This window comes from Camellia sinensis, chromosome 4 (genome assembly GCF_055761805.1).
Source record: "Camellia sinensis isolate YWXY chromosome 4, ASM5576180v1, whole genome shotgun sequence".
NCBI classification, from domain to species: Eukaryota; Viridiplantae; Streptophyta; class Magnoliopsida; order Ericales; family Theaceae; genus Camellia; species Camellia sinensis.
This window is the reverse complement of record NC_138964.1, coordinates 84,481,262-84,508,571: the sequence shown is the minus strand read 5'-3', so window position 1 is coordinate 84,508,571 and position 27,310 is coordinate 84,481,262. Positions and strand designations below refer to the sequence as shown.

The following is a 27,310-nucleotide window of genomic DNA, read 5'->3' as shown; positions in this document are numbered from 1 at the left end:
TTTGACTGGGCGGGGGAGTTGTATATTAGTAGTGTATCTGTTCACCCTGAATTGTGTTCATGGGCAACTTTTGAGTACTTGAGGAAATTGAGTTTGCAGTTATTCGATGATTCCCTTTGGGTTGCTTTGTGCTGTTAATTACTGAATCCATCCATAGAACTTGAAAATTTAGGGTTGGTTTGGAATGTTCTAAAAAAGTGCACTTTTTGACTTATTGGCTTATATGGGTTGGGTTTGGGTTGGGTTTGATGTGGTATGTTAGAGAGGTGTTGTGATTTAAATAAGATGATGTGACTTAAATAGGATAGTGACTTTTTGATTTTTTGTATTGTTTAGGTCATGCCAAACTTGGCCTTAGTTTTGAAAGATTAGAGGAGAATTTTGTTTGTTCCTAGAGGAGGGTGAATGGACCAAACTTAAGCAAACACAACCAATTAAAATTTAAATTGCATCTAAAGAATAAACTGCACAAATCTCAATCACACAATGAACACAGTTTTATGTGGAAACCATTGAATAATACTATCTCATAGGCTATAAAGCACAGGTAAGGGTACGAGTACTGGTACTGGTACGATATGGGTACGTCGATACGGTAAAATTCAAAAAAAATAGGGTACGGGTACGGCTTGGTACGCTTGTAAAAAAATATTTATTTTTAATTTAGAGTAATGTAACAAATAATTAAATGGTTTAATTTGTTAAGGTCCAACCTATAATTAACATTTAATGCCAAAAGGAAAAGGATAAATCAAAATTAAATATCAATATATTAAACAACTTGCAAACCGTAGTTTAATTTTAAAATCATGCTAAGCATAAAACAAAAACTGAAAAAGAAATCTAGTGAAATGAGTTTTATCTCTGTAGTAGAAGGAAAATATTGTTTCAACTGAGGTACGGTACGGCTTGGATATATAGTAGGTACGTCTGGGTACGTCAAAAATTAAGAAGAAAAAACTTGGGTATGTGTTTCATGTATCCGGTACGTATGCAGAAGTACCATACAAGGTACGGTACGTCGGTAAGTACTGGGTACGGGTACGGCATGTTTTTCGAAGTACCCATGCTTCATAGCTCATAGGTAAAACCACACAAACCGTACCAGTTGAACAATTCTCTATAGCAATAGATATTACAAGAATTAAATTGATGATTTATAATGCTAATCAAAAAATTGATGACTTACTACCCAACCCAACCCAACCCAGTATGCACTTGGCACTTAATCTTTTATAAGGAATTTCGTTCGATCTTTGTATGGCAGGTGGCTCCTGATGTTTCTTGACTTTGGATCACACCTCATGGAAAACTTTGATCTCCAAAAAGTGGCTTCGAACACTATTGGCCAAAATATATGCAAGAAAAAGTTGTTGGTTCAAGTGTGCGTGATTTTTCAATTACGAAATAAAGCGTGATAATTGAAATTGCGAACCTTTTAGATTCACCTTAAACTCCCCAAGCCTAGCAGTTTTAGTATCTTCAAATAGATAACAAACCAGTAGTCCATAGTCCATATTGTTAGTTGAATGACCCAAGATTACTCTTGGAATTAATTTCATGAGGCTCTTATATCCCTAAGAATGTAGCACTTAGTCCTAAAGATTTAAAAATACTTCTTGCCATGCTACAGTCTATGTTGGCCTATTAGAGGTTCCATGTAAGGTACACCTTCTATATGAGGTATAACAAGCAATGTTAATTGCTTCAACCCTCAAATTCCTAGGTATATTCTTGGCATTCAGCATGACATAGGTCGTCTCTCCTAGATAACTTATTGTTCCCCTCTACAACACCATTTTGTGTGGTATGTGGTGTGGAAAACTCATGGTTGATCCCTTTTTCTATATACTAAGTGAGGTCAAAATTCTTGAATTCTTTCTAGGGATGTAAAATGGCATGAAGGATTTTTGTGTGCAGGGTGTTTGTTTGGTGGGATAGAGCAATGGGATTGGACTCCATGTCCAATAGAATAATTAGTCCAACTTTTGGTTAGAAAAGTAGAAGTCAGCCTAATAGTCCCTCATATGTGAAATAACTCAATCCCATGGGGGGTTGTGGGATAGAAATGGCCTGGTTGAGTCAACCTCCGGATTAGCTAGTTAAATAACAAAATTGACTTTAAGTATATAACATTTATTTCTTTCATATTTTAAACATGTTGGATTTTTTAAAACATGTATAAATTAATCTCGTGATATATAATAGTCTTCTCTTTTTTCTTTTTTTTTTTTAATTTTTAGTTTTTTTTATTATCTTTTTTGTATTAGCAAAAAAATAAAAAGAAATATACTTCGAATTTAGGGGTTGTTTGGGGTGTCCTAGATAAGTGCACTTTTTGTCTTTTTGGACTAAAAAATTGAGGTTGAAAATATGGATATTTGGGTTAACTTTTTGACTTTTTATGGAAAAATGTGTAATAAAAAATTGTAAAAATTGATTTGTAGGGGAAAATTCAAATTGGGAGTTGTGCAGTCGTAATTGTTGACTTTTGGTGAATAGTGTTAACTTTTTAACTTTTTGAGTAATTTTTTGACTTTTTGGCTTTTTTACAAGTTTCCAAACTTGGCCTTAAATATGTATAACATCTATTTTCTTTATTCTCTTGAACTTTTTTTTTTATTTATAAATAAAAACAACACCCAATTAGTACACATTAATGTGTGTTTGGGAGGGGAAAGATTGAGTACACACATAATCTTTGGCATAAAGCACAAAGTGGTGGTCCCAAGACTTGAACCCATAACCTCATGGTTATTAGCCAAAGTCTTAACCATTGAACCAATGGTCACCCCTTTTGATTTATAAATATGTTGGATGTTTTTAAACATGTGTAAATTAATCTCATGATATATATAATTCTTCTCTTATTTTTGTTTTCTTTTTTGTATTAGCAAAATCATAAATGGAAATATTCATATTTAGATAAAATTGCAAGTCTTAGTACAATAAAATAAAATATACTTCAAAAAAAATAAAATAAAATATACTTCAAATTTAGCATTGCCATTGAATTCTAAAGGACATGATGGTCTTTTAAGAAGTTATCCTTCGTAATTTCCTAGTCAAACATGAGATTCATTAAAATAGTCATTTCCAATCACGTAATCCTATGACAAAACAAACATGGGATACACACCGTTTCCATCCAAATAGTCAAGGGACTATTTATCCCAGGACTAACAATCTGTTGCATTCAATCTCCTTTTATTCGGTTCATCCTAATAGCTATGGCCGGAGGCCCTGGCCCAGCCAATGGCCCTCGGGCTTAGCTCAATCTCAGGCTCAATCTTAGGTAGGGCCAAGGTTTTAAAAAACGGCCGCAATCATTACGTAATGCCATTACGTACTGGTTGTGGTGGTTACCGCCATTCGTTACGGTCACTTTTGCGGTGTGATTGAGATTCACAAGTGTGTCAGCCGTAGCGGTCATAATGGTGCCGTAATGGCCTGTTATGCACCATTACGTAATAGTTTCGAACTGCTTCTTTCGGGGGGAGGGGGGAAAAACTGAAAATGGGGAAAGAGGGAAGATGGAGTAAGGGATAGAGAGAGAGAAGAGAAAAGATGACGAACACGTTATTGATTTGTTGAAACTGTAAGACTTATGCTATTCTATTTAGCTGCTAGTACTATCACTCAACCATTTTGTTTGTATATGTCTATCTATATATTGTTTGAAAATAATAATAATAATAATAATAATAATAATAATAATAATAATAATAATAATAAGTGTGACCATTATTTATTTGGCTTGATTAATATACATATATATATATATATATATTTCGGCTCTTATTTATTCTTATTTTTGTTATTGTTTATCTTATATATAATAGTTAGTGATTGATTTTTTTGTAAAACATCTAGAAAACATAACACCTATAATTATATATTAATACATATTTTACATGTCAATTTTTTTTAATTAGTTTATTTTATTTTTATTTACATGTTATCCAAAAAGAAAATGAATATTCAATTGATCCAAATCTATTTAAAAAAAATAAATTTCTTTATAATTTATTTTTTAATTTTTATATGATTACATTAGCATTTTATTTTTTAAAACTATTCAAGTTAAAATTTGTGTATGCCTCCACGAGTATAATAATTAAAAAAATAATTTTATATATCTAAGTCCAATAAAAAAAAAATTTGCCCCAAGTGTAATATGGATTTATGACATATAAAGTCATTAATTATTAAAATAAAATATAAAAAACTCAGTTTATAGTGATTTAAAAATATGAAATATATTGGATTATACTTGAAAATTTACAAAAATTGATCAATATTTATTTTAAAACCTAATAAATATGATTATGGAAAAAAAATGCGTATTGGTAAGTTTTTTTTCAAATTGTGTGAAAAATAAAAAAATTCACGGTTCCGGTTACCGCAACCGTTACGCTACAACCTTTACACCCCGCAACCGCAACCGCAACCGCAACCTCGCTACCTCTACCGTTACGGCGACCGCAACCGCAACCGCTTTTCAAAACCTTGGGTAGGGCTTTTGTCGAGCTCTCAAGGTGGTTAATATTTTCTTGAAATGGGCCCTCCTAGTTAGAAGTAGTTTAGGCATAGTGCCCATAGGCCTCTTGCCACATTTATATGTCTACTATTTGCCATGATCACTCCCAAGCCTAGAGATAGAAAGGGCAACCTTTCTCATTTTGAACTCTATGAAAAATGTTCTTAAAGCAAGCGTATGCACTAGACCTATTTAAGGAATTCTACCAGAATTAGGATATAGAACTTCTACGGGTTAGACTTCTAAGATTCATGTAAATCAGCTCTAAAGGTCAGTTGGCAGTAAAATTCTTGTTTTTTTTGTGTTAATTCCTAAGTTGTTTTTCCTTTTGTCATGGACTACACACAAGGCCATTGTTATTACCTAGTTTTGGGACGCCTTTCGTTAATTCTTACCTATTATATTCACTAGGTCATTAAAGTTTACATGTCCTAACCTTTGATGCCACAATTCTATCTTATCTAACTTTAACTCTATTGCATAGAACAAAAATGCTAGGCACGATGTAATGAACAGTTGTGAAGTACACATTCCATCACACATTTACCATAAGTTTAAAAAGTATGATATTTTTGTGTGAAATGATCATGGTGATTGTTCTCCCAAATTTGGCTAATACTTAAAAGATTAAATTTCAAACACTAAACATATAATACGTTCTCTAGTCTAGGAAGACTACATGGAATGGTTGTGCCTTTTCCTAAAATTATAGACTTATTGCCATCCCTAAAGGTCACATTTACACTATCACTTTCCTGGAAGAAGCTAGATGATGGCTTATCTTTTGTCATGCATGCAGAACAATCACTAAGAACTAGATGCCAGAGTCATGTGTGGTAAGCGTAGTTGTCAAATCAGGATTCAAATCATGATTCGAAATGGCCTTGTACCGAATCACTAATCAAATTGAATTGTGAATTGTGAAGATTCTGCCACTTTTTATTACTTAAAAAAATATATCTACACCCTAGATGTTAAATATATGTTATAAAAATGAATATTTAGACTTAAATTAATGAAAATGTCCTTGCGTGGCACTAATGCCACAAATTGAAAAGCAAGTTCCACGCATATTTTATTGCGTTGACACAATTTTCCTTATAGTACTATGCTTCATGTGACCACACACTTTTGCTTTTGCTTTTTCTTTCTTTGTGATTTTGTTTCCACTTTCATTTTCACCATTCACATACCCATCTCTCTCTCTCATTTCTGATTTCACCCAATTTCTCTGCTTTTCTTTTACTCTCTCTCTCTTGTTCACACCACCATCCACCATGCTGATAGCCCATATTAATGTCGTCAACCACCCACTAACATCCAAATTGCTTTTGTTTTTGTACCAAAAATAAAGATTGGGTTTGTTTGAATATTCATAAACAATGACAATAGGTTGTGGTGGGGGACGATCACGATGAAGAAAATCCATTTGCATCATCAACATTATTATCACTGTCAATTCAATTTTAATCTCCATCCATTGATCGCAATAAAACAATATGCCTCTTGCCAACCTTTTTGCGATGTGGTTTTTGTTACCCAAAAGACAACCTAAGAGGGGGGTGAATTAGGTTTTTACAATTAAATATTAATAATACCCTAATAAACATTATGACTAGCACAATATATAAATATAATTAATGAAATAAAAATAATTAAAACAAGTGTCTTAACAACTATGTCATTTTATGATTTTAGTACAGTAAAAATGTGAAATATAGCTATGGCAATTTAAAATAAAATAAAGAGATAAGGGGGAGAGATGCAAACAAATTTGTAGTGGTTCGGCTTCAACTCGGTTTACGTCCACTCCTCAAGTTTCACTTGAGATTTTCACTATCTTCTAGCTTTACAGGGGTGTTAGCAACCTCTTTACAAATGGAGCAGTCCTCCACGGATTTTACACAGACTTCACAAGCCCAAACCCTTGCAAATCTTAGGTGATTCACAATCATTCTCAAGATTTCAAAAACACAGTGTTTGCAACACTTTTACAACATGAAATGGTATTTTTTCTTTCAAAGAAAGCTTACAATAAATATCTCTCAAAGATAGATATATAAAATGAAGCTTTGATTATTCTGTAAATCTCACACACGAAAGATGGGTTTAAAGCTGTAAGGCTCAGTATATAATTTTTAAGAAAAGATGTGAGTAATTATAGATCAAAGAATATTTTTAGGTTTTTTTGTAACTTATTTACATTAAAGGCTTTAGTATATATAATGAAAATTATAGCCGTTTATAGCCGTTGTAGTCATTTGAATTTATAGCCGTTTATAGTCGTTATACTTCCATCATTACCAATTTCACTCCATCATTACAAATTTGAATATCTTCGACTTGAACATTTTGAACCTTTATAGCCGTTTATAGCCGTTGTACTTCCATCATTACTAATTTGAATATCTTTTCCTTGAACCTTTTGAACCTTTTGGCCTGCCGCTGTGCTAGGCTGTTTGAACTCTTGATTTAATCAAATATTAAATACATTTTAACAACATTTAAGAAAGATAGGGCAAATTACATATACCCCCCTCGAGGTTTGGCTAAATTACAGATACCCCCTGAGGTTTCGGAAATTACATCCCGCCCCCTGAGGTTTGTATTTTCATAACAAATTACCCTTTAATTTCTTATGCAAATATAGCATTCAGGGGGGAATTCGTAATTTCCGAAACCTCAGGGCGGTATCTGTAATTTAGCCAAACCTCGAGGGGGGTATATGTAATTTTCCCTTTAAGATAAAGGTTTAGGTGAGAAATAATGGGACAAAATAAATTTTGATTCTATTTTTCTCTTTTAAATAAATCATCAAAATAAATATTGATTAAAATATAATTAAATAAATCATCAAAATAAATTTTGATTCTATTTTTCTCCTTCAAATAAATCATCAAAATAAGTTTTGAATATATTTTTCTCTTCCAAATAAATTAAAACATAATTAAATAAATCATGAAAATAAGTAAGTCTAACAGTTTCTATAGAAGATAGAAAAAAGAAAAGGCTTGATTGTGGAAGAAAATACAGAAAAATTGAGGGGGGAAGAAAGGTGAAAACATTTCGGTGCAAAAAAGAGAGGTGTGCAAGTGTTGGTGGAAAATCAATTTGGCTTGTAGTAAGAGAAATCAGTTCAGAAAGAAAAGCATGAGTCAACATAATTTTAAAGTAAAAGAAGAAAGAAATAGAAGAGAATATGCGAGTAAGAGTTGGGGTTGCCAAAGATGATGAACATGTTAAGTTGATCAGAGAAGGTGTTCTTGTTCTCTTTTTGCACCTATTTTAGAGAGAGAAAATGAAATAGATATGAAGATAAAGGGAATCCATCCTTGCCCAGACGGAAGAACTCATTGAAGTTGAGTACGGTGGGTTGGTAAGTGGTTGATTTTCCATTAGTGATGAGAGAGAAGGTGGGCGATATATCTCTAGGTCGTAGAGAGAGAATGATAATGTAGGTGGCTAGTCATTCAAATTAACTGAAGGGTATCTTTGTCTATGACCTCAAATTTGCATGAAGTCGTGGCATTATCATTGCCCAATGTCCTTTTGAAGGATGATCATGTGGTCTAATAAGTAAGAAGTTAACATGGGTTCCCATGAAATATCACCATCATAATTTTTTTGTTTTTTGGTTTTAGATATTTTTTTTTAACCATTCTTAATAAAAAAAAGTAGACAAAAACAATTTCTCAATTTTAAAGTAACAATAACTTAACAATGACGTTGATATTTGGACAATAAGCATACATATCTTTCCAAGTAACACTGACCTAATAATAAGAAAGAATTAATCGCAATTCTTTATTTTAAAACCTAAGGTTTAACTGACCTATCTCATTTAATATTGAATTATATTTATTTCAATAAAATAGTAATAGATAATTCATGGTGCTAATTATTTTAACCTTAAACATGTTTAGAAAATATATTATGATTTTTTTTAAAGGAAAAAAATAAAAAGAAAAGATTAAAAACATTTTGGATCTGTCTAAATTTGATTGGATCCTATTAAAAACTCTCTATTATCAAAATAACAACAAATCATTTATATATATTAGTTATTTTCATACTTAACGCTATTCAGCTTGCTTGGTTAGGTTTTTCAAAAAACACTTTTCAGAAAATTCTACTTTCTTGTTTTTCATATTTTTTTGTTTTTATTGAATTTTTTTAATAGTTTAAGCAATTTGTTTTTACTTTTTAGACATACCTAACATAAATATACCTAAAAAGTAAAAAATTTGTGAAAAGACCTTTTAAAAATTCACTAAATACAAAAAATACAAAAAAATACGAGAATTCAATACATTTTTTTTGTATTTTTATGTATTTATTAATTTTTTAAAATATTTTTTCAAAATTTTTTTACTTTTTAGATACATCTAAGTAAGGTGCATCTAAAAAATTTTAAAAAATGTTTAAAATTTTAAAAATATTCACTAAAAACAAAAAAACACGAAAACCAAAAAACTCAGTTTTCAAAAAACTTAATCCAAAAAACTCGAACCAAACACTGATTATTATGTCATTTTCACTAAAAAGAGGGAAACAAATAATCGAAATATGTTGGACACGATAGTTTCAAGAATTACATGAATCGCAAAAAGTGAATTGATTGCGAATCATGCGATTCACCATAAATCACTTCCAAAATAGATTCATCCATAGATTTGTATCGATTTTGCATAAATTGTGAATTGAATCGTGAATCGTAAGATTTTGGTAATAGAGGTCGTAAGTGAAATGTGGACTACATAACAAGGTAGTGTATCCTCTCTAGGCCATCCTTATTTTACTATAGGCCCTTTAGAATTTGACACATTGTTAGTGGTTGACATCTTCATATTCATTTGGGTTTACTTTCTCTTATTTTGAGGCATCCTATTGGGCTTTTCGTTGACAATATTGTCTTTACCCTTTCAAAAATTTGTTGAAGTGGGTGAAACCTGCCAATTCATAAAAAAGAAAAGCAACCTATTAATTTCATGGCTAAGATTTCTAGATTGATGCTAGGGTCTGAAGTTGGTTAATGCTGAAAAAAATAAGAACTACTTGAGGACTTCTTGAAGTGCCCCTGGCATCGAAAACTATTTTCTCTAAGGTAGACACCCTAGACGTAGTCTTTCTACAAAATTGTGTACTATCATTTCTTTTCTTTTCTAAGGCAATGAACCTTTTAGAAAGGATAGCTTTATAATTATTGAGTTGTTTTGTAGAAGTCATCGTCTCAATTATTTTAGATCTTTGAATCACAAAAAAAGAAAAGAAAAGAAAAGACATCTCTTTCCTTTTCTACCAAGTTCGTCTTACTTTTCTTAAGCTTGAGACACTCTTTATACATTTCAGCATAAGCGTGCTGAATTCACTCCACTTCCTCCTCATTAGAGACATCTAGCTCCTTAGGAACACTACCATTGGAGCTAGACACATGCACCACTACCTAAGTCTAGAGCTCTCACATGTTGAGAAGTCTATCCTCTCTCTCAAATAACCATGTAGTATAGTTCTTACAATCTTCGCCTAAGTCTAAGCTCTCCTTAGAGGCATTGGCAACATATGTGATTGTTGGTCCCTTGGCTTTGGACATTTACCTGTTAGGGCACCGGATAGAATTTCGAAATATGTCCAAAAACATGATATCTGTGATCAAGGTTTTAAAAGGCGGCAGCAACCGTTATGTAACGGTTGTGGTAGTTGCCGCTACCCGTTACGGCCGCTTTTGCAATGTGATTGAGATTCACAGGTGTATCGGCCGTAGTGGCTGCTATAGCGGTCGTAACGGTGCTGTAACGGCCGTAACAGCCTGTTACGCGCAGTTACGTAATGGTTTTGAATTGCTTCTTTTGAAAAAACGCAAAAAAAAAAAAAAAAAAAGTTGAAAATGAGGGAAGAGAGATAGAGAGAGGAGGGAAGATGATGAGGGAAAATGGAGGAACAAAAGATAGAGACAGAAAGAAGAGGGAAGATGAAGAACATGTTATTGATTTGTTGAAGTTGTAAGACCTATGCTATTCTATTCAATTGCTATCACTCAACCATTTTGTTTGAATGTGTCTATCTATATATTGTTTAATAATAATAATAATAATAATAATAATAATAATAATAAGTGTAGTCATTATCTATTTGGCCTGATTAATATATATATATATATATATTTAAGCTTTTATTTATTCTCTTACTTTTGTCATTGTTTATCTTATATATAATAGTTAGTGATTGATTTTTTGTATAATATAAAGTCATTAATTATTAAAAGAAAATGTAAAAAACTCAGTTTATAATGATTTAAAAATATGAAATATATTGGATCAAACTTAAAAATTTATAAAAATTGATCAATATTTATTTTAAAACCCAATAAATATGATCGTGGAAAAACAATGTGCGTATCAGTAAGTTTTTTTCAAATTGTGCGAAAAATAAAAAAATTAACGGTTCCAGTTACCACAACCGTTATGCTACGGCCTTTACACCCCGCAACCGTGCCATCACCACCGTTACGGGGACCGCAACCGCTTTTTAGAACCTTGTCTGCGATACTTACCTTTTGGATTTCCTATCTTTTCCTGATTGAGACTTCTTATCACTTTTATTCTGATTAGATTTGTAGTTGATGACAATCAGTATTTGGTAGGCCTATGGTGGTCATTGGATTCACGGGTCATCTGTGCTGGATAGTTAGGCTTCGGGTCTTTTGGTGGTAACTTGCAAACAAAACTCCTAAGAACTCATCGGTAGGTGCCCTTCTCAGGGGATCTTCTCTTGAAGATAGAGAGCAATGGAGGAATGCAGAAGATGAGAATGAGATAAGATACTTGGAATGCGTATTGTGGTTGTATGTATATTCTTATCTGCCAAGGGGGGCGACATGGCGCTCCTTTTTTGGGATGTGCATGATAGTACACTTGCAAGTTCAAGTGGCAGGGGAGACAAGCAAATGACACAATGTGTCCTCTGTGTGATTGCATTGCGCCCATTATGGAAGGGCGCCAGAGGTTAGTTGCATGCTTGTGGTCGTCTGACTTGGACACAGGGTCTGGCTTGCTAACCGAAGGGGCCTTGGTAGACTCGGCCCGTATGGGCCTATACTCATAAATAGTGATTGTTTGTTTGTAGGTTTTGAGGACGTATTGCTCTTTTTAAACTTAGGCTATGTTTGGATGGAAGGGTCAAAAAGAATGAATGAGAATCTTATTACCAGTAATAAAATTACTTGTCAATGTTATTCAAGCATTTGATTTAGTTAGGATTTATCTATTGACAAATGTGGCAAATTATAAAATTTTAAATGTTGTGAGGCAATCTATGTTTTTCTCTTAAATGGTTTTCATTCCTCTAAAAATGTGAGATTATAGTGTAGGGATTATACTTTTGCTTAATTTGTGAAAGTGTTTCCAGTCTGAGTATGTAATCATGAATCCCTTTCCGATTCCAATTAATTCCAAATAGTGGAATCACAAGGGCCGTAAATCATATTCTCATTCCCCCTCAAGATTCATACCACCCAAATTGAACCTTAAGGAATTTCTTACATTTTTTAGCAGACATAGTAACGTCTTCCTCACCTATTTCTACATCATGATACTCTACCATGTCCTATAGCGGCTTTTTAAGTGCAATACTCTTTGTTTTATTAGGGAAACGCAGGTCATATGTTGAGTCCATGGGTTTGGAGACAACCTATGAGCTCTTCTATCATGAGGGAATCTATGTCTTTACTCTTTCCTATGACAATTTAGCCCTGAATCAGTCGGGGGCAGCCTCAAAACCTTCTCACAATTTTTGACTCTGATCGATTCACTTAAGTTGAATCTGAAGTTGATTATGTCATTGAGTCTAGCATAAAATCAATCAAAAGTCTAGACTCTTGCATCAACATTCTTTAAACTTAGTGCTTGAAGCTTAGAGCTTTTAATAGTAAGGCTTGAAACTTAGTGGTGAAGGCTCGTTTATGGGACAGATAGCATATAAACTAGCATTAATTGCTTTTCTGTTCTTGCCATTATTTTCTGTCAATTTTGTCCCATCTGAAGGGGCTCAGGCTTGGTCTCACCCTTAGCATTTATTATGCAAGGTGGTATATAGCCATAGTGAACAAATAACCCAACTATGCCTCAAGAAAGATCTCATGCATTCTTTCCAATATGCATGATGACTCCTGTCAAGTAGTTGAGGTTTAGTTTTTAAACCACTTTCTTAGGCAAGTCTAAATCCATTGAAATGGTTTAAACGGATCTAACTCTGGGCGTTAGATTCACAAAGCGTCTCAAACATTGGTGGCCAAAGAATGTGAGATGCAATTGTGTATGGCTTTTTAATGATCAAACTAGCGAAGGTTTACAGATCTGTTAGTTTATTGATTAGAATTGTTTGTCCAAGTTTCATGTGATCTTGTTGGAGGTTTGGAACTCTGTGGAGGCTAGGGCACGACAGAATTCTGTTTGTGTATCTCATAATTTTATAATATCCCTATTTCCAGGTTGATCAATATACTTTTCTTCAATTCCAAAACTCTACACAATGCTCAAGTAGCCTTTGAGCATACTATACTGGAAATCCAATCGTTGTACATTGGTCGAGCTGCCTTTAAACGGGCTTTGAATGGACCTCTTGGGTGGCAAACTAGGCGCCTGTCTAGCTCTTGAATTGCTCGATTGCCCTTTGATTAGGACTCTCTGATTGTCTATTCTTGCATTGTTTTTCAAGGAGTAATAGTAACACAGCTAAAATTTGGTCCAACCCCTCTTTCTTGCTTTTGTGCCTTTTTCTATTTTTCAAATAGGAATGATCTATGTTCATTAATGTGTATACGTGGTATTATCACAAATAAATAAATACTAAATAAAAATAAATGTTTGGATGGATCCTGCATGCATTGATGTTTATATCATACATTGTTTATGATGTAAGTTCTTTCAATGTTTGCTCTTCTTTTCCTTAATAATATGGTGGAGTTCACTAGTAAATAGACGGTCTTTTTTATTTGCTTCTCATCCTTTTTCTGCATACTTATAAATGTGGAATCAATTGACAGCTTTTGGGCAGTCGTCCAATAGCCCATTTGGGTCCCAATCAGTTTTTGGACAGGCTAATAATGCAAGCAGTAATCCTTTTGCTCCCAAACCCTTCGGGAGTACAACCCCTTTTGGTTCGCAGACGGGGGGTTCCATTTTTGGCGGCACTTCAACTGGCGTTTTTGGTACCCAATCATCATCACCTTTGACTTCCACGCCAGCTTTTGGTGCTTCATCGGCTCCAGCTTTTGGTGGTTCCATGTCTGCTTTTGGAGCTTCATCAACTCCTGCTTTTGGAGCTTCATCATCACCATCATTTGGCAGTAAGTACATTTAAGGAGGGTACTCCATATCCACTTCTTGTCTGATTATTTTAATTTGATATATGATTAGGCAGAATCTATGAGGCATAGTCTATAGCTTCTTTGGGAATGTGTTAGCATCCTAGTATCCTCCAGGCAATGTAGTGTTAGTCATGACAATATACATTGATTTTCAGATGTTTTATTGTTCTTTTAGTCATTATTTTCCATCAATCCCTTTCTTAACCGTTCGATACGGGGAAGTGGAAATGGTTCTTAGGTGGAATATGTACTCCCTATGAGTTTGACAATTGAATTTTTCATTATAAATAATTTTACTTGATTAGCCTTGGGTCATTGATTCCATAGCTTGATTTAAATGCAATGTTGGGAGTGATAAAGCCTGGGGAGTACGATTTAGGAGTTATTGCACACACACTAAGTTCTCCTTTCAATTGCGATTTTTTGGGAGAGCCAGTGGCTTTCTCTAGTAATATTGTCGCTAAGCAAATCTTTTGTTTCCGTTTGCAATATGAAGAGAATAATGCCTAATAACCCCCAAGGAGATTTCTATGTTTGAACAGCTTATTTTTCTCTTCTAATTTGGATGAATATTTGCTTGGGTGCTTTATATCAGGCTTCTTCTTGCTTTGATATACTTGTTATTTTTGAGTCATTAAATTATTATTATGTCCACAACTGACTTTTGTATGAACTTATTTAATGGTCATTGTCAATTGAACATGCTGATCTTCCTGGTTTGCTAATGATGAATTTGGCATTTTTGAATCCTTTATGCACAATATTCTTTTACTTGGATAGGACTTGCCTTGGTGAGCGAAAAGCTTGATTTAACTACTTCCGTGGAGAACTTGATCTGGACAAGTGGGGTCTAGCAGTTATTTGTTACATATTCAACTGGTTCTGTTTCAAATTTGCCTTTTGTTTTTTTGGAGCTACCATATATAGCACTTTCTCTTTGTAGCATATTATGTTGAGCGAACAATTTGTTTCTCCTTCAGAGTGTTTAAAAGGAATAAAGACTGAATAAACCAAATTTTTTTATTTCTTCATTTTTTCGTGGGGGACTTATGTGCTGGTCCTACTAAGCGGATTTTTTGTTCAATCGGTCTTATGATAATTAATGACATTTTTCATTATACACTATTAAAAAATGTCACTAATTGTTAATTTTCAGTGACAATTTGAAAATTGTCACAAAAAATGTCACTAAATTATAAGTTTTAGCGACAGTTTAAAAAAATTATCATAAAAAGAGTCACTAATTTTGAACTTTCAACTACAGTTTGAAAAATCCGTCACAAAAACGTCACTAATTGTAAGTTTTAGCGACAATTTATAAAAATCATGAAAAAAGTCACTAATTAGCGACATGTAAAAAATCGTCACGAAAAATTATTTTTAGCAACGATTGTACTAGGACTTATTTTCAATAGGACTTGATGGGAATTAAGTCTAACTATTAAGACCTATTTGTAGCTTAGGCTTCTTTTTCCTTTTACTTTTAAGTGCATGGATACTTGCTTACTTTTTTGTATTGATGTTCTTGCTTGTATCTCTTCATCATTAAGGTCACATGGTGGTTTTTCCATCACTAGTGTTCTATCATTTAATCGTTGATTAATTCTTGTGTTGCAGATTGTCTATTAGTGTTGTTTTTGTAGACATAATTAAGTTCTCTCATTTTCAATTATTCATATGGCATTTTCCCCCCCTATCTTGTTCTATCCTGTGACCAACGCATTCTGGATTTATATTGAACTGACTATGCTTAATCTCTTTATTTATTATGGAAACATAGGTTCTTCTGTTTTTGGACAAAAGTCTGCTTTCGGTGGCTTTGGGTCCAGTACTACCCAAACAAGTCCTTTTGGAAGCACATTCCAACAATCACAGCCGGCGTTTGGGAGCAGCTTATTTGGTTCTTCTACTCCTTTTGGCGCACCAAGTCAACCTACATTTGGCACTTCTACCACTCCAGCTTTTGGTTCAACTAGCACTCCTTCCTTTGGTGCCACAAGCTCCCCAGGTTTTGGTGCTACAAGCGCACCAGCCTTTGGTTCCACAGCAAGTCCAGCATTTGGTAGCACGGGTACTGCATTTGGTGTCTCAAATGCCCCTGTATTTGGATCTGGGGGGGCATTTGGGGCTTCAAGCACCACTGTATTTGGATCATCAAGCACCCCAGCATTTGGCGCGTCAAGCAGTCCAGCATTTGGCACATCAAGCAGTCCAGCATTTGGTGCTTCAAGTACTCCTGCTTTTGGTGCTTCTAGTGCACCATCCTTTAGTTTTGGTCCCAATCCAGCATTTAGCCAATCAACTTCTGCATTTGGAAGCAGCCCATTTGCTACTTCTCCATTTGGTGAGGTTTTCTTTCTCTCTTCTCTGTTCTTCTTCATTTTGTTGTTGTATTGTGTACGGTGGATACATTTGGACTTTCAATGTTTTTTCTTGAAGAGCTTTGCATGTTGTAATGTAAGGGATTTTAGTATCTTATGGCTCATGCTTTTTAATTTGCTTTGATTTTGCTGAAACTTTGTTTCATCATGAACTTCATGCAGGAGCCCAGGCTACAACTCCAACATTTGGGAGCTCTGGTTTTGGGCAGCCTGCTTTTGGGGGTCAACGAGGGGGAAGTAGGGTGGCTGCTTATACCCCAACAGCTGAGTTAGATAGTGGCACTGGTACACAGCCTGCTGGAAAGCTGGAGTCAATATCAGCCATGCCAGTCTACAAAGACAAAAGCCATGAAGAACTGAGATGGGAAGACTATCAGTTGGGTGATAAAGGTATATTCTCTCTTCCACATCTTATTTATTTTTTGAAAGAACTAAAGTTGGTTAAAATCGCAAAAATGCAGCGTGTTTAATTTGTCGTGTCATTGATAATCCTTTTATGCAATTTCAGGAGGACCTGCTCCTGCTGGCCAGACTACTGGTGCAATTGGATTTAGTTCTTCTAACACACAGTCAAATCCTTTTGCTTCTTCATCGGCATTTGGTCAGTCATCTGCGAATCCCTTTTCATCGTCGACATCTTCCAACCCATTTGCTCCGAAAACTCCTGCCTTTGGTAGTACAGGCTTTGGATCCTCATCTACTCCTGTCTTTGGTTCTTCACCCTTTGGTGCTTCATCCACTTCCAACCCTTTTGGATCAACTTCATCTGCAACAACTTCCATATTTGGCGTATCAGCAGCTCCTTCATTTGGACAGAGTTCCTCACCATCACTTTTTGGTTCATCAGGCTCCTCTGCTTTTGGATCATCAACATCTATATTTGGCTCTGCATCAGCTCCAGGAACAGCATCAGCGTTTGGATCTGGCTTAAGTTTTGCTAACACACAATCATCCCCATTATTCCAGTCAACTACGCCTTCACTTGGACAGACAAGTTCAGTCTTTGGACAGACTGCCTCCTCCTTCGGACAAAGTGCCCCAACCTTTGGTCAATCAAATTTTTTTAATACACCTTCTACTGGATTTGGGGGCAACTTGTTCTCAAACACTCCATCACTGCTATCTACAAGCAATCCTATTGGATTTGGTCAAACAACTGTAAGTCACTCTTAAAACTCATAATTAAGTTTCTCTGTGTGGCAATGTTTAAGTAGTTGATATTTTAGGGGTGATAGTTGGAACCTAGGTTGCTTGCATGGGCATGACGTATGATGTATTGAATTCAGAAAATTGAAAAGTTTTGATATGTGGACATGTTGGTATTTCCAACTAATGTAGTGTCTAAGTACAGTATCTATAAAATGTTTTAGTGAATATTTTTGCACTCCATGTATGCCAATATGCACCATGCGGGAAAAATGGCTTTCCATCTTCATTGATTTTCATTTAAAAATTTCTTTGAAATTGTACCGTGTACTTATAGATGAAAATTGTTAATCTCCATGCAAAGGAAACTTCTTACATGAGGCTGTAGAGTGACACTTGCCTGAACATGTCTGATATTGGTACATTATAATTTATAGGCATCTTATTGTTGTTTGTTCTTAAGAATCTGATTTCTTCGTATTTTAGTTTTTGAGACCTCTATATTCTTTTGTCGATATGGATTTAATTTCTTCTCTTCTTCAGCCCTCACTTTCAACACCTTTCCAGTCTGTTCAACCTGCTCAGACAACAGGTTCTTTTGGGTTTGGCAACTTTGGTCAAACACAAGCAGGTACTTGGTATATTTAGTCTTTAACTACCTTTTCTGTAAATCTTCAATATTTTATGGCTGATTCCCCCCCGCCCCCCTTTTTCTTTGGTGCCCTAATATAGCTGGTACAAGTGGTTTTGGAGGCATGCCAAGCATTTTTGGTCAGAGTACTTTTGGACAATCGTACGTTCTTCCCTTCTTCTTTTTTTTGTGGTCATGGATAATTCCTTTTTTTCATATGCACACGACCATCTCAATAACACAGGATGGCTTAGTTTTTTTATGTGCGCGTCATGTCACAGTTTTATGAGTATTCAACATTATTTCCTTACTTGACTTGTTGGCCCAGCCCTTAGGTTAGCACTTAAACTGTCATCGTGTGAAATTTTGTTTAATTGTGCATCTATTTCTACTTTAAGCCTTGTTTTGGTACTTTATGTGACTCTGGTTTGTTTGTAACAGGTCCGTTACTCAGGGCTCTGCAGTTGCACAACCACTTCCTGTTGCAAATCCTTTTGGAACTCTACCTGCAATGCCTCAGATGTCAATTGGTCGTTCAGGGACTGCACCTTCCATTCAATATGGAATTTCTAGCCTGCCAGTAAGCATGACTTGTCCTGTCCAGTCAGAACTAAAAACAAAAGAAAACAAAAAAACAAAACAAAACAAAAACAAAAAGCCTAGAGGAACTAAAACTATGAGTTGTTTTAATTTATAATTTATTTTGGTGAGACTCTGTTTCAATTTGATTATTAAATTGAAATTTCAATTTTCATTGTTATATTTTGTTTGTAATTGTAATTACCATGTCTGAACTTCTTTTCTGAAGAGCTAGTTATGAGATTTATCATGTGCATGCGGTGACATAGTTTTCTAAGCAGGTTGTTGACAAACCTGCTCCTGTTAGAATATCATCTTTGTTGACTTCTCGCCACCTTTCTCAAAGGCGGATTAGGTTGCCTGCAAGGAAATATCATCCTAAAAATGACGGTCCAAAGGTGATGATGATTCCTCTGGTAAAACATAGCATCTCATTTTAAAATAGAAACCCTTTCTTACACTTCATTGCTTAATTTTGATATCCAGGTGCCATTTTTCACTGATGATGAAGAAACTCCGAGCACACCCAAGGCAGATGCTCTTTTCATTCCCAGGGAGAATCCTAGAGCTCTTGTTATTCGCCCCTTGGAACAGTGGCCTCCAAGAACAAATGTGGATAAATCATCTCCATTGAAGGACACATCTAGTCCAACACATGAGAACGGTAAATTTTTCTTGTATTTTAAATTTAGTCGGCCTGAATGCTCAATCTTTAGGTATGGGAACAATGGAAAATGTGCCAAATTCATTATTGGGTCTGGAACAAAGAATTATTTTGCTTGTATTAAACTAATGTTGTAGCTGGTATCTGTTTTGTCACCATAAATGGAATGTTATGGGGAGGGGAATACCTAAACTAACACAGGATGCGGTAGTAAAAAAGTGATGTGATTTTTTTTTTTTTACTTGACCTAGAATATAGCCCTTGACAAAGCCCAATGATGAAAATTGATCTATGTAGCTAACCTCACTTAACACAAGACTTTTTGGTTTGGTTTGGTTTGGTTTGGTTTGGTTTAGCTGGTATTTGTTGGGTTGATATTTGTTTTCACAATCTTGTTGCTCAATCAAAGTGAGTCCTTATATTGATTTAAATTGTCAGTTTGGATGACTTTTGGATTATTTTCGGCCTTATGGATGCTACTTTCCCCTTATAATGCTTTGGTGGATCTTGGGCACATTCATAAAGAATGCTGGTGTTTCAAATCTGATACTTTAAAATTTATCTGGAATGAATATGTTTTTTATACCACTTCTTTCTTTGTGGTCTTGAGCGTGGTATATGATACTTCTTAAGTTCTAGACTTGAAGCATATCATTCCCCCATCCCCAACCAAGAGGGAGGGAGAGAGGCTGAACAAATAGATATAGGTTTTATTCATTTGGACAGTTAATTGTGTTTTCCTGTCAAATTTTAGGCTTCATTGCCTATTGCTGAATCTTCAAGCATTGCTCTTTACGTTCAGGTAAAATATCTGAAGCTGTTTCCATTTCTTTGAATGGCTCTAGTGCAGAGGATAAATATAGTAAGTAATTGGTTGTGCATAGTTTTATATATTAACTTTCCAGTTATTGCTGACTTGTTTTATTTTTTGTTCTTTAATCTTCTACGGTGAAAATAGTTTCAGTCTATCCTTTTGTAGTTGTCAGTAGTCATTCTGCATTAATGTAGGAAAGAGATTGTTCAAATTTCTATGTGGAGGACATAGACAAGGTTACATAGCATTGATTTTTTAGCACAGGAACTTGGACATGAGATTGATGTAGTTATTGCCCTTCGGGATGGGTTGAGCTGCGTGAAGTTCAGCCCAAACCAAATCACAGACATTTGTTTTGGGTTGGTTGAAACTCTTCCTTACGCTTGGGATTCGAATGGAACATAGTCAATGCGCATTATTGATCTTCAATTGATTAGGTCAATGCATCATTACGCACACATAATGCTGATGTTAGGCGTCATATTGAGCTTGGGCTAGGCTCAGCCATCTTAAATCTGTAGATTTGACAATATTTGGGCAGACTGGTTTGGCATTTTTGGCATTGTCCTAAAAAGGATTGATATCAGGTGTCTGGCATACTAAAATTGAACAGAATATTACATAATCTTGCAAAGCTGAGGTATGTTGCCTTGTGCTAATATGGAAAGAAGGCTGAGGGCTGAGGCAAAGTGTTGGGATTATGATAGGAATGTGAAGCTTCTGATCTATTCCTTTGGAACAGGAAATGTGAAGGACCAACCCCATCATTTTTTACCAGCTCTCTGTTCCCTGCCCTTTTCATTCTTTAATCTGAGTTGTCTTACACCGCGCCTTTGTTGTAAATATTTGATTTGGAATTTCTTTGGTTCTTTGTTCACTGATTTTTTCTTGTCATTCCTGACTTGTTTTTCATTATTTAAAGAACAAATTGTTTCTAGAAACATATGAGCAACATTCATGAATATTACTTTTAAATGAGTTTCCTATTTATATACACCCAATGTTATCTTGCGCTATTGTCAGTAGATAACAACATATTTTGTTAATAGTTTGTTCCATTCTGATGGAGAAAATTAAAGTCGCTTGTTGTGCTCTATATTAAAGATTTGCAATTTGATTGCAGTTAATGAAAAAAATTGTTGGCTTAACCTTATACATAATGGAGTGAATTTCAAAGTTTGTGGTGTATTTGTGATGCCCAAAATTCTTGCACTTCATAGAATTATACAACCACAAATAGGACATTGATCAAGGATACTCATTAATAATCACAGATCGTTTTTCCTAAAGATCTGTTCATCAATTTAGAAAAAGGGCAAAATTTATTGTACCCTCTTGATTTGAGGCTGGAGCACTTTGCCCCTAGTGGTTCAAATGTAGTCAGTAAAGTCCCCATGTGGTTTTGGACTAATTGTCACTGTTAGTTTTTTAATCCAAATTAACGGAAGGTGTATCTCACACACACCATTTTTTAAAGTAGGCTTGGTTTTTTGAAAAAATAAAGTGAAATTAACACAACAAAAAGATAATTTTACCTCCATCTTCTCCAAACCTAAAATTACATTAAATTAAATTAAATTAAAGCATAATTAAGGATTGATTTAAAATATAAAATAAATAATAATTAAAGATTGATATAAAATATAATTAAATTAAAATTAGATTAAGATGTTAGGAATTACAATAAATAATTAAGGGTTTGGGATTAATTGTGATCTAAAATATAATTTGATTAAAAAGTTGGAAATTATAATAAATAATTAAGGATTTATGATTAATTGTGTTCTAAAATATAATCAAATTAAAATTAGATAAAAAGTTAGAAATTATAATAAATAATCAAAAATTTATGATTAATTGTGATTTAATTGAATTAATGTTAGAAATTATAGATTATGTCTATGAGAGAGGGGAGAGAGAGAAAATAATAAGAAAAATGCATTGGGTTTGAGGGTATTATAGTTATTTCTCGTCTATAGTTAACGAAGTTAACGGTTGCACTTTGGTCCAAAATCACACGGGGGTTTTCTAGTTATATTTGAACCATTACTATAGGACGTAAAGTGCTCCGACCTCAAAACCGCAAAGGGGTCAAACGAATTTTGCCCCTAGAAAAAATCCTCAAAGTTCAATTTAATATTATCGTGAATAAATCAACATTAAGTGGTTATTTCAAGTCCATTAGATTCAGAACGTAATCTAAACAGAAAGGAGACTTGATCAGCTTTTAAGTCAACCAAGATTCGTAAGGTTGGTCGTCACCTTCGTTCTCCCTGTCCTGTTTGCCTCTCCAAATCCTTCTTTAGTACCTGGCGTGAGCTGCGAAGCCCAATATGATACAACAAACCTAATACTACCTTGACCAAGGATTTTCAAAACTATAGTTACAGCTTAACAAGACATCACCATTATAGGAAATAATGAGAAGCATGAATGCAGGTAAATATCAATCAATGCAAGTAATCAAATACTGTATTCTGAAGTACCTAGAGCTCGTTAATTAAGTTTGTCTAGGTAACTCCCTATGGAGTATTGTTCTTACCTACCCAACCACTATGAATTGGTCATGAGCTATTTGGATTCTCCCTTGGTTACATTTCAAAACGTTATCATGGTAATCACCAAGGATGCCTACGGCCACAGTTATGTATCCAAGTAGTGGCACCCACAAGAACGGTTTGTCAGGAATACTCTTCCTATGTGCCACCTACACACCCACCCTTACGCCAAAATCAAAATACTAATGAGATTCAGAATATGCCCGGTGCCATCTTAGCACGTGGAGTCAATATCTAATCTTTTTGGGAAAAATAGAAATCCTGACACCTATTAGTATAGGCCACCAACCCACCATGACCAAATAGCTAGGTCTGGGAGTTTAGGTATAAGAGGGAAATGTCATGAATTGAGCACTTCTAACTCACCCAATCCAAAGATCGGCCTCTACTAATTCTTGATATGAGAATCATTGCCAAAATATGTCCATATTCCGATTATTAATGCTAACTTTACTATGTGAAGTAAATAAGTACAGAGTAAATCACTTATTTTGAAAAGTTTCTATCCCCTCTATGATGAAAAATGTTTTATTGGCAACCTCAATGGGTTGGCCTGGTGGCAAGGCCTTGGGTCTTGGGACTGTGCTCTCTCCAAGGTTTAGTCTTAGGTGCTGACAATTCCTTAGTGCCATCGAATTGGGTAAAACTCTTCAATTAACCGTGGTGCTATTGCGAGAAACTCCTTGCTAAGGGCCTATGCATCTCTTGGGATTAGTCGTGGTGCACTTGCAGGAAACTCCATACTAAGAGCCTATGCATCTCTAGGGATTAGTCGTGGTGCACTTGTACGAAACTCCACACTTACTGATTTGGATACTCCGGTGCCAATCAAAAAAAAAAAAAATTTGTTTTATTGACAGTTTTTTGGGAAAAATGATGAAAACTATCTTGAGAGGGATGTAGAGGCATTTCCAACTTAGGTGAAGTGTCGTCCAACCAATGAGTAAACATAGAGATATCTCAAGCAAGCAAATAGCCTTACGGTAGCATGCTGGACATAGCAAGAAAGCAAACACAAGCAAAATGTGAAGGAAAGAAGAGAAGCTCACCTAGTACTTCTTTGCACCAAGCCAAAAGCGGAATGTGTTAGAAAACAAAGAAAAATATACATAATCCTAAATGCAATAAAACTGATAAAAATGGTTCCTATGGGCTTGGTTGTCATTAAAATGTCACTTGAATCATCTCAAGCATAGTAAATCATCTTAACATATAATCAACACAACAATATACTTTCAATATCTTGTGCGACAAACTGGGCCTAAATGCATGGACGAAGCTAAGGACGAAATAGAAATATAGAGAGTAAAGAAAGAAAGCAAAGTAAAAGATAGATGATGACCAGAGTCTACCCCTAAACCATGGAAATAGGCGTAAATCCTCATTAGAGGCTAGATAAAGGCCTGAATCCATGAAATAGTCAAATCAAGGCAATAGATCTAGCTATCATCACGAACTAAGCTATAGGCGTAACAAAAATGCTAAAAAGTGCAAGTAAGCAAGAAGAAAATGAGATCGATATAGATAACTATTCAAATCTACTCCCAACCGCATGGGTAGAGGTGTAAATCTCGCATAAGAGTGAGACGATGACCAAAATCCATGAAATAGTCTAGAGGGAATATATTCCAATCACCATCAAAGAGAACTAAACTAGAAGTATAAGAACAATAAAGTAAAGTAGATAATAACCAAAACCTTCAAGGCATGAAAATGAGTGTAAATCTTGTTCAAGAAACTAGATAAAAGCTCAAATCCATGAACTAGTTGATTAGAGGACGGTAGATCTCATCATCATGATGAACGACACTAAGAACATGATGGAAATGCCATACAACACAGAAAAAGAAGGGAGGCAGAGAGTGATAATGACCCAAATATACTCCCAAAAGCATGCATTAGTCTTGCCTAAAAGGCAAGAGAAAGGCTTGAATCCATGAAATAAGTAATAGGAGGGGTAGATTCAACCATTATCAAGTTATCAAAGATATAATGCATGTTTGTCTACCAAGAAAATGCAAGAAAATTGAAAAGAAAAAAGAAGAGTAAGATTTGCTCAAAGTAAAGAGATTTGACAAGGATATCTGCTATACATGCCCAAATATTAAGACTAATCCACTAATATAATCAATCTCAAAGCAGTAATAATGTGCTTGGATACCAAGAAAAGAAAAGAAATGAGAGAAAATGCAATAAAAGAGAGGTATACCTTTCTTTTAGCTTAGAGTAAGAAGTGAAACCAAAACAATGGATGGAGCCTTTCAAGCTTCTCTCAAAACTTCAATGGAGATAATTTTTTTTTGATCAACAACAAAATCTTTATTGATAAATCAAAAAAGGAAGAAAGGATAAGGCATCCTCTTACAAGAGGACAATGAGAATACAAACACAAAAAACCCCTAACAAGCTAAACACGGGCAAAAGCCTACATAGCACATACTGCCAACCAATCTCTAGCTAACAAAAAAAGTGGGATTCCCTTAAATAAAGAGTTCCCCGACGCCCAAGGACCAACTATCAATGGAGGGAGAGGAGAGTTGAGGGTATATTTTGGCATAAATTTTGGCTATGTGAGGGAGAGGGAAGTTGTCTCTCTCTCTCTCTCTCTCTCTCTCTCTCTCTCTCTACCCAAATGGGTGTATATATAGGCCAGAGGGGCCCTAAATATGCTTCTATGCATGTGTATCCAATATATATGCGTATAGGATATTCCAAGATGCTGGGGGGGACCACACTTAAGAATCTGCCTAAGAAAACTACAACCTGCAGCCGTGGGTCCACCCACGGGTTGCCCTAGACAGCTTCACTAGGTAAACCTCAAACAGACGTATCTCCTTCTTTCGGAGTTGGAATTAGGTCAATTTTGTGTCTAAAGTGAAGTATTGAAAGTAAGTTTTCCAAGGATTCCAGTCTCATATCAAGATTCGAAGTGTGGAGAGTGAAATGAGTAAAATAGTGTAGACTACTCAAAAATAAATGTCTGAATTTGGGGTTTTTGAAAAGAAAAACTTGGATCAATCAAACATGTGAAGCGACGACTTGAAATACTTTTGGAAAATAGTTTTTTTTTTTGGGTTTAGAAAACATTTTTAAAAGAGGGGTTAGGTTTGGGTTTGGGATTTCAACATTTGAATAGCTGTTCCGTGAGGATCAAAATCGTTCATTTTTGTTTCATTGAGGAGCTTTAGAAGGCATCAAAGTTTTAGGGCTGGTCAAAATGGGGTGTCTACACCGCCCAATAATTGTAGGAACATTTTTGCACATGAATAAAGCAATAACAGTAGATGGATCATGATAAAACCCATGCAAAGGAGGAATGGGGCTCATGGAAGACGTGCAAGCATATATAAGTTAAAGGGGTAGCATGCATATTGGGATCATGATAAAACACATGCAAAGGAGAAGTGGGGCTTGGAAGACATGCAAGCATATATAAGTTAAAGGGGTAGCATGCATTGGGTTTTCTAACTTCAAGCATGTTTCTATCATGTTTCCAACCTTTACACCTCTTATGGAATATACACAACAGTCATGAGAAGATATCTTAGGAATTTGATAGTATATTAGTAGGATTTAGTATCCTACCTTAACAACGTTCTCAAAATTAGTCTTAGGGTCCTTGGCTCCTTTCTTCTCCCTTCTACTTCCTCTCCTTTCTTCCTTCCTTTCTCTCTTGTTTCTCTCTCCTCTCTTCTCTCTCTTAGCCGAATGTCTGTGTGCAAAGGGGGGAAAGAGGTGCTCAACATTAAGGCACAGTGTTGGTTGAAATAAAAATATATGAAAAGTCAGTTAATTTCCTTTCTTGAAGTCTCATTTGTTTGACTTGTCACCTATTCTAACCTAGTTTGGGCTGAGGGGAAAAAGAGATGGCCTAGGGAGGTGAGCCCCTTGTCCGGCCAAATGAAAATGGATTGGAACTAATATCCATTATTATGATCATATATATATAAGCTAAGGATCTTTAAACTAAAGTAGTTTAGCTTATAACTTAGTTTCCAAAATTGAGATTCTGTTACACAGATACACAAAATTTCACAGACGAATTTAAATTAAGTAGAATTGTATACTAAGGTAACACTTAGTATCACTAATCAATAATGAAAATAATAGTTGCGAGGATTTTACTATTCATAATAAAACTGATTAATGTTTATCTATAAAAAATAAAAAAAATGAAAACAGATTCTTACAGTGTCTCAATACCAATGGCCTTGTGGCCGAACACCACGCTAATTTCACCTGTAATGAGAACTTGATCTGGCATTTCTTGATAGGGTGCATTGATTGCCACCCTGCCTATATCCTCTCCAATGCATTTCATTATGGAAATTGTGTGTCTACAGGTTATTGTCGTTTGATATTCAATTTGGATTGCTTGGGGGGGAAAAATCTTTGTTTAAGTTGGTCTTGCACTTGACATGGCAAACAGCTACAATGCTTCTTTTTTAACCCATGTAAACTTGGTCCTTGTCATACTTGTGAGAGATCACGGAATTCGATAATCATGAGTTTAGGCTGATTGGTGTTATGTATTCAATTACAGTTTACAGCCTTCTCTTTTGGGTGTACTTGGAGGAGCTTCATACAAGAACCTAAGCATCATTAATTCACCATGCTCCAACCAATGGATTAA

General features: G+C 34.9%; 1 protein-coding gene across 17 annotated transcripts in view; it reads left to right on the top strand.

The window, feature by feature from the left end:
• LOC114268647 (Nucleoporin autopeptidase) overlaps positions 1-27,310 on the top strand; it is a 30,602-nt gene that overhangs the window by 1,070 nt on the left and 2,222 nt on the right. For 6 of the 17 annotated variants that reach the window (XM_082925259.1, XM_082925256.1, XM_082925257.1 and 3 more), the window contains exons 4-13: positions 13,581-13,883; positions 15,685-16,248; positions 16,448-16,675; positions 16,794-17,443; positions 17,975-18,062; positions 18,164-18,224; positions 18,504-18,642; positions 18,923-19,039; positions 19,128-19,305; positions 20,108-20,167. In XM_082925259.1, the coding sequence (XP_082781385.1) occupies positions 13,581-13,883; positions 15,685-16,248; positions 16,448-16,675; positions 16,794-17,443; positions 17,975-18,062; positions 18,164-18,224; positions 18,504-18,642; positions 18,923-19,039; positions 19,128-19,305; positions 20,108-20,167 (2,388 nt within the window). The remainder of the gene's footprint in view (positions 1-13,580; positions 13,884-15,684; positions 16,249-16,447; positions 16,676-16,793; positions 17,444-17,974; positions 18,063-18,163; positions 18,225-18,503; positions 18,643-18,922; positions 19,040-19,127; positions 19,306-20,107; positions 20,168-27,310) is intronic. The other 11 variants (XM_082925263.1, XM_082925266.1, XM_082925264.1 and 8 more) reach the window with 3 other exon arrangements.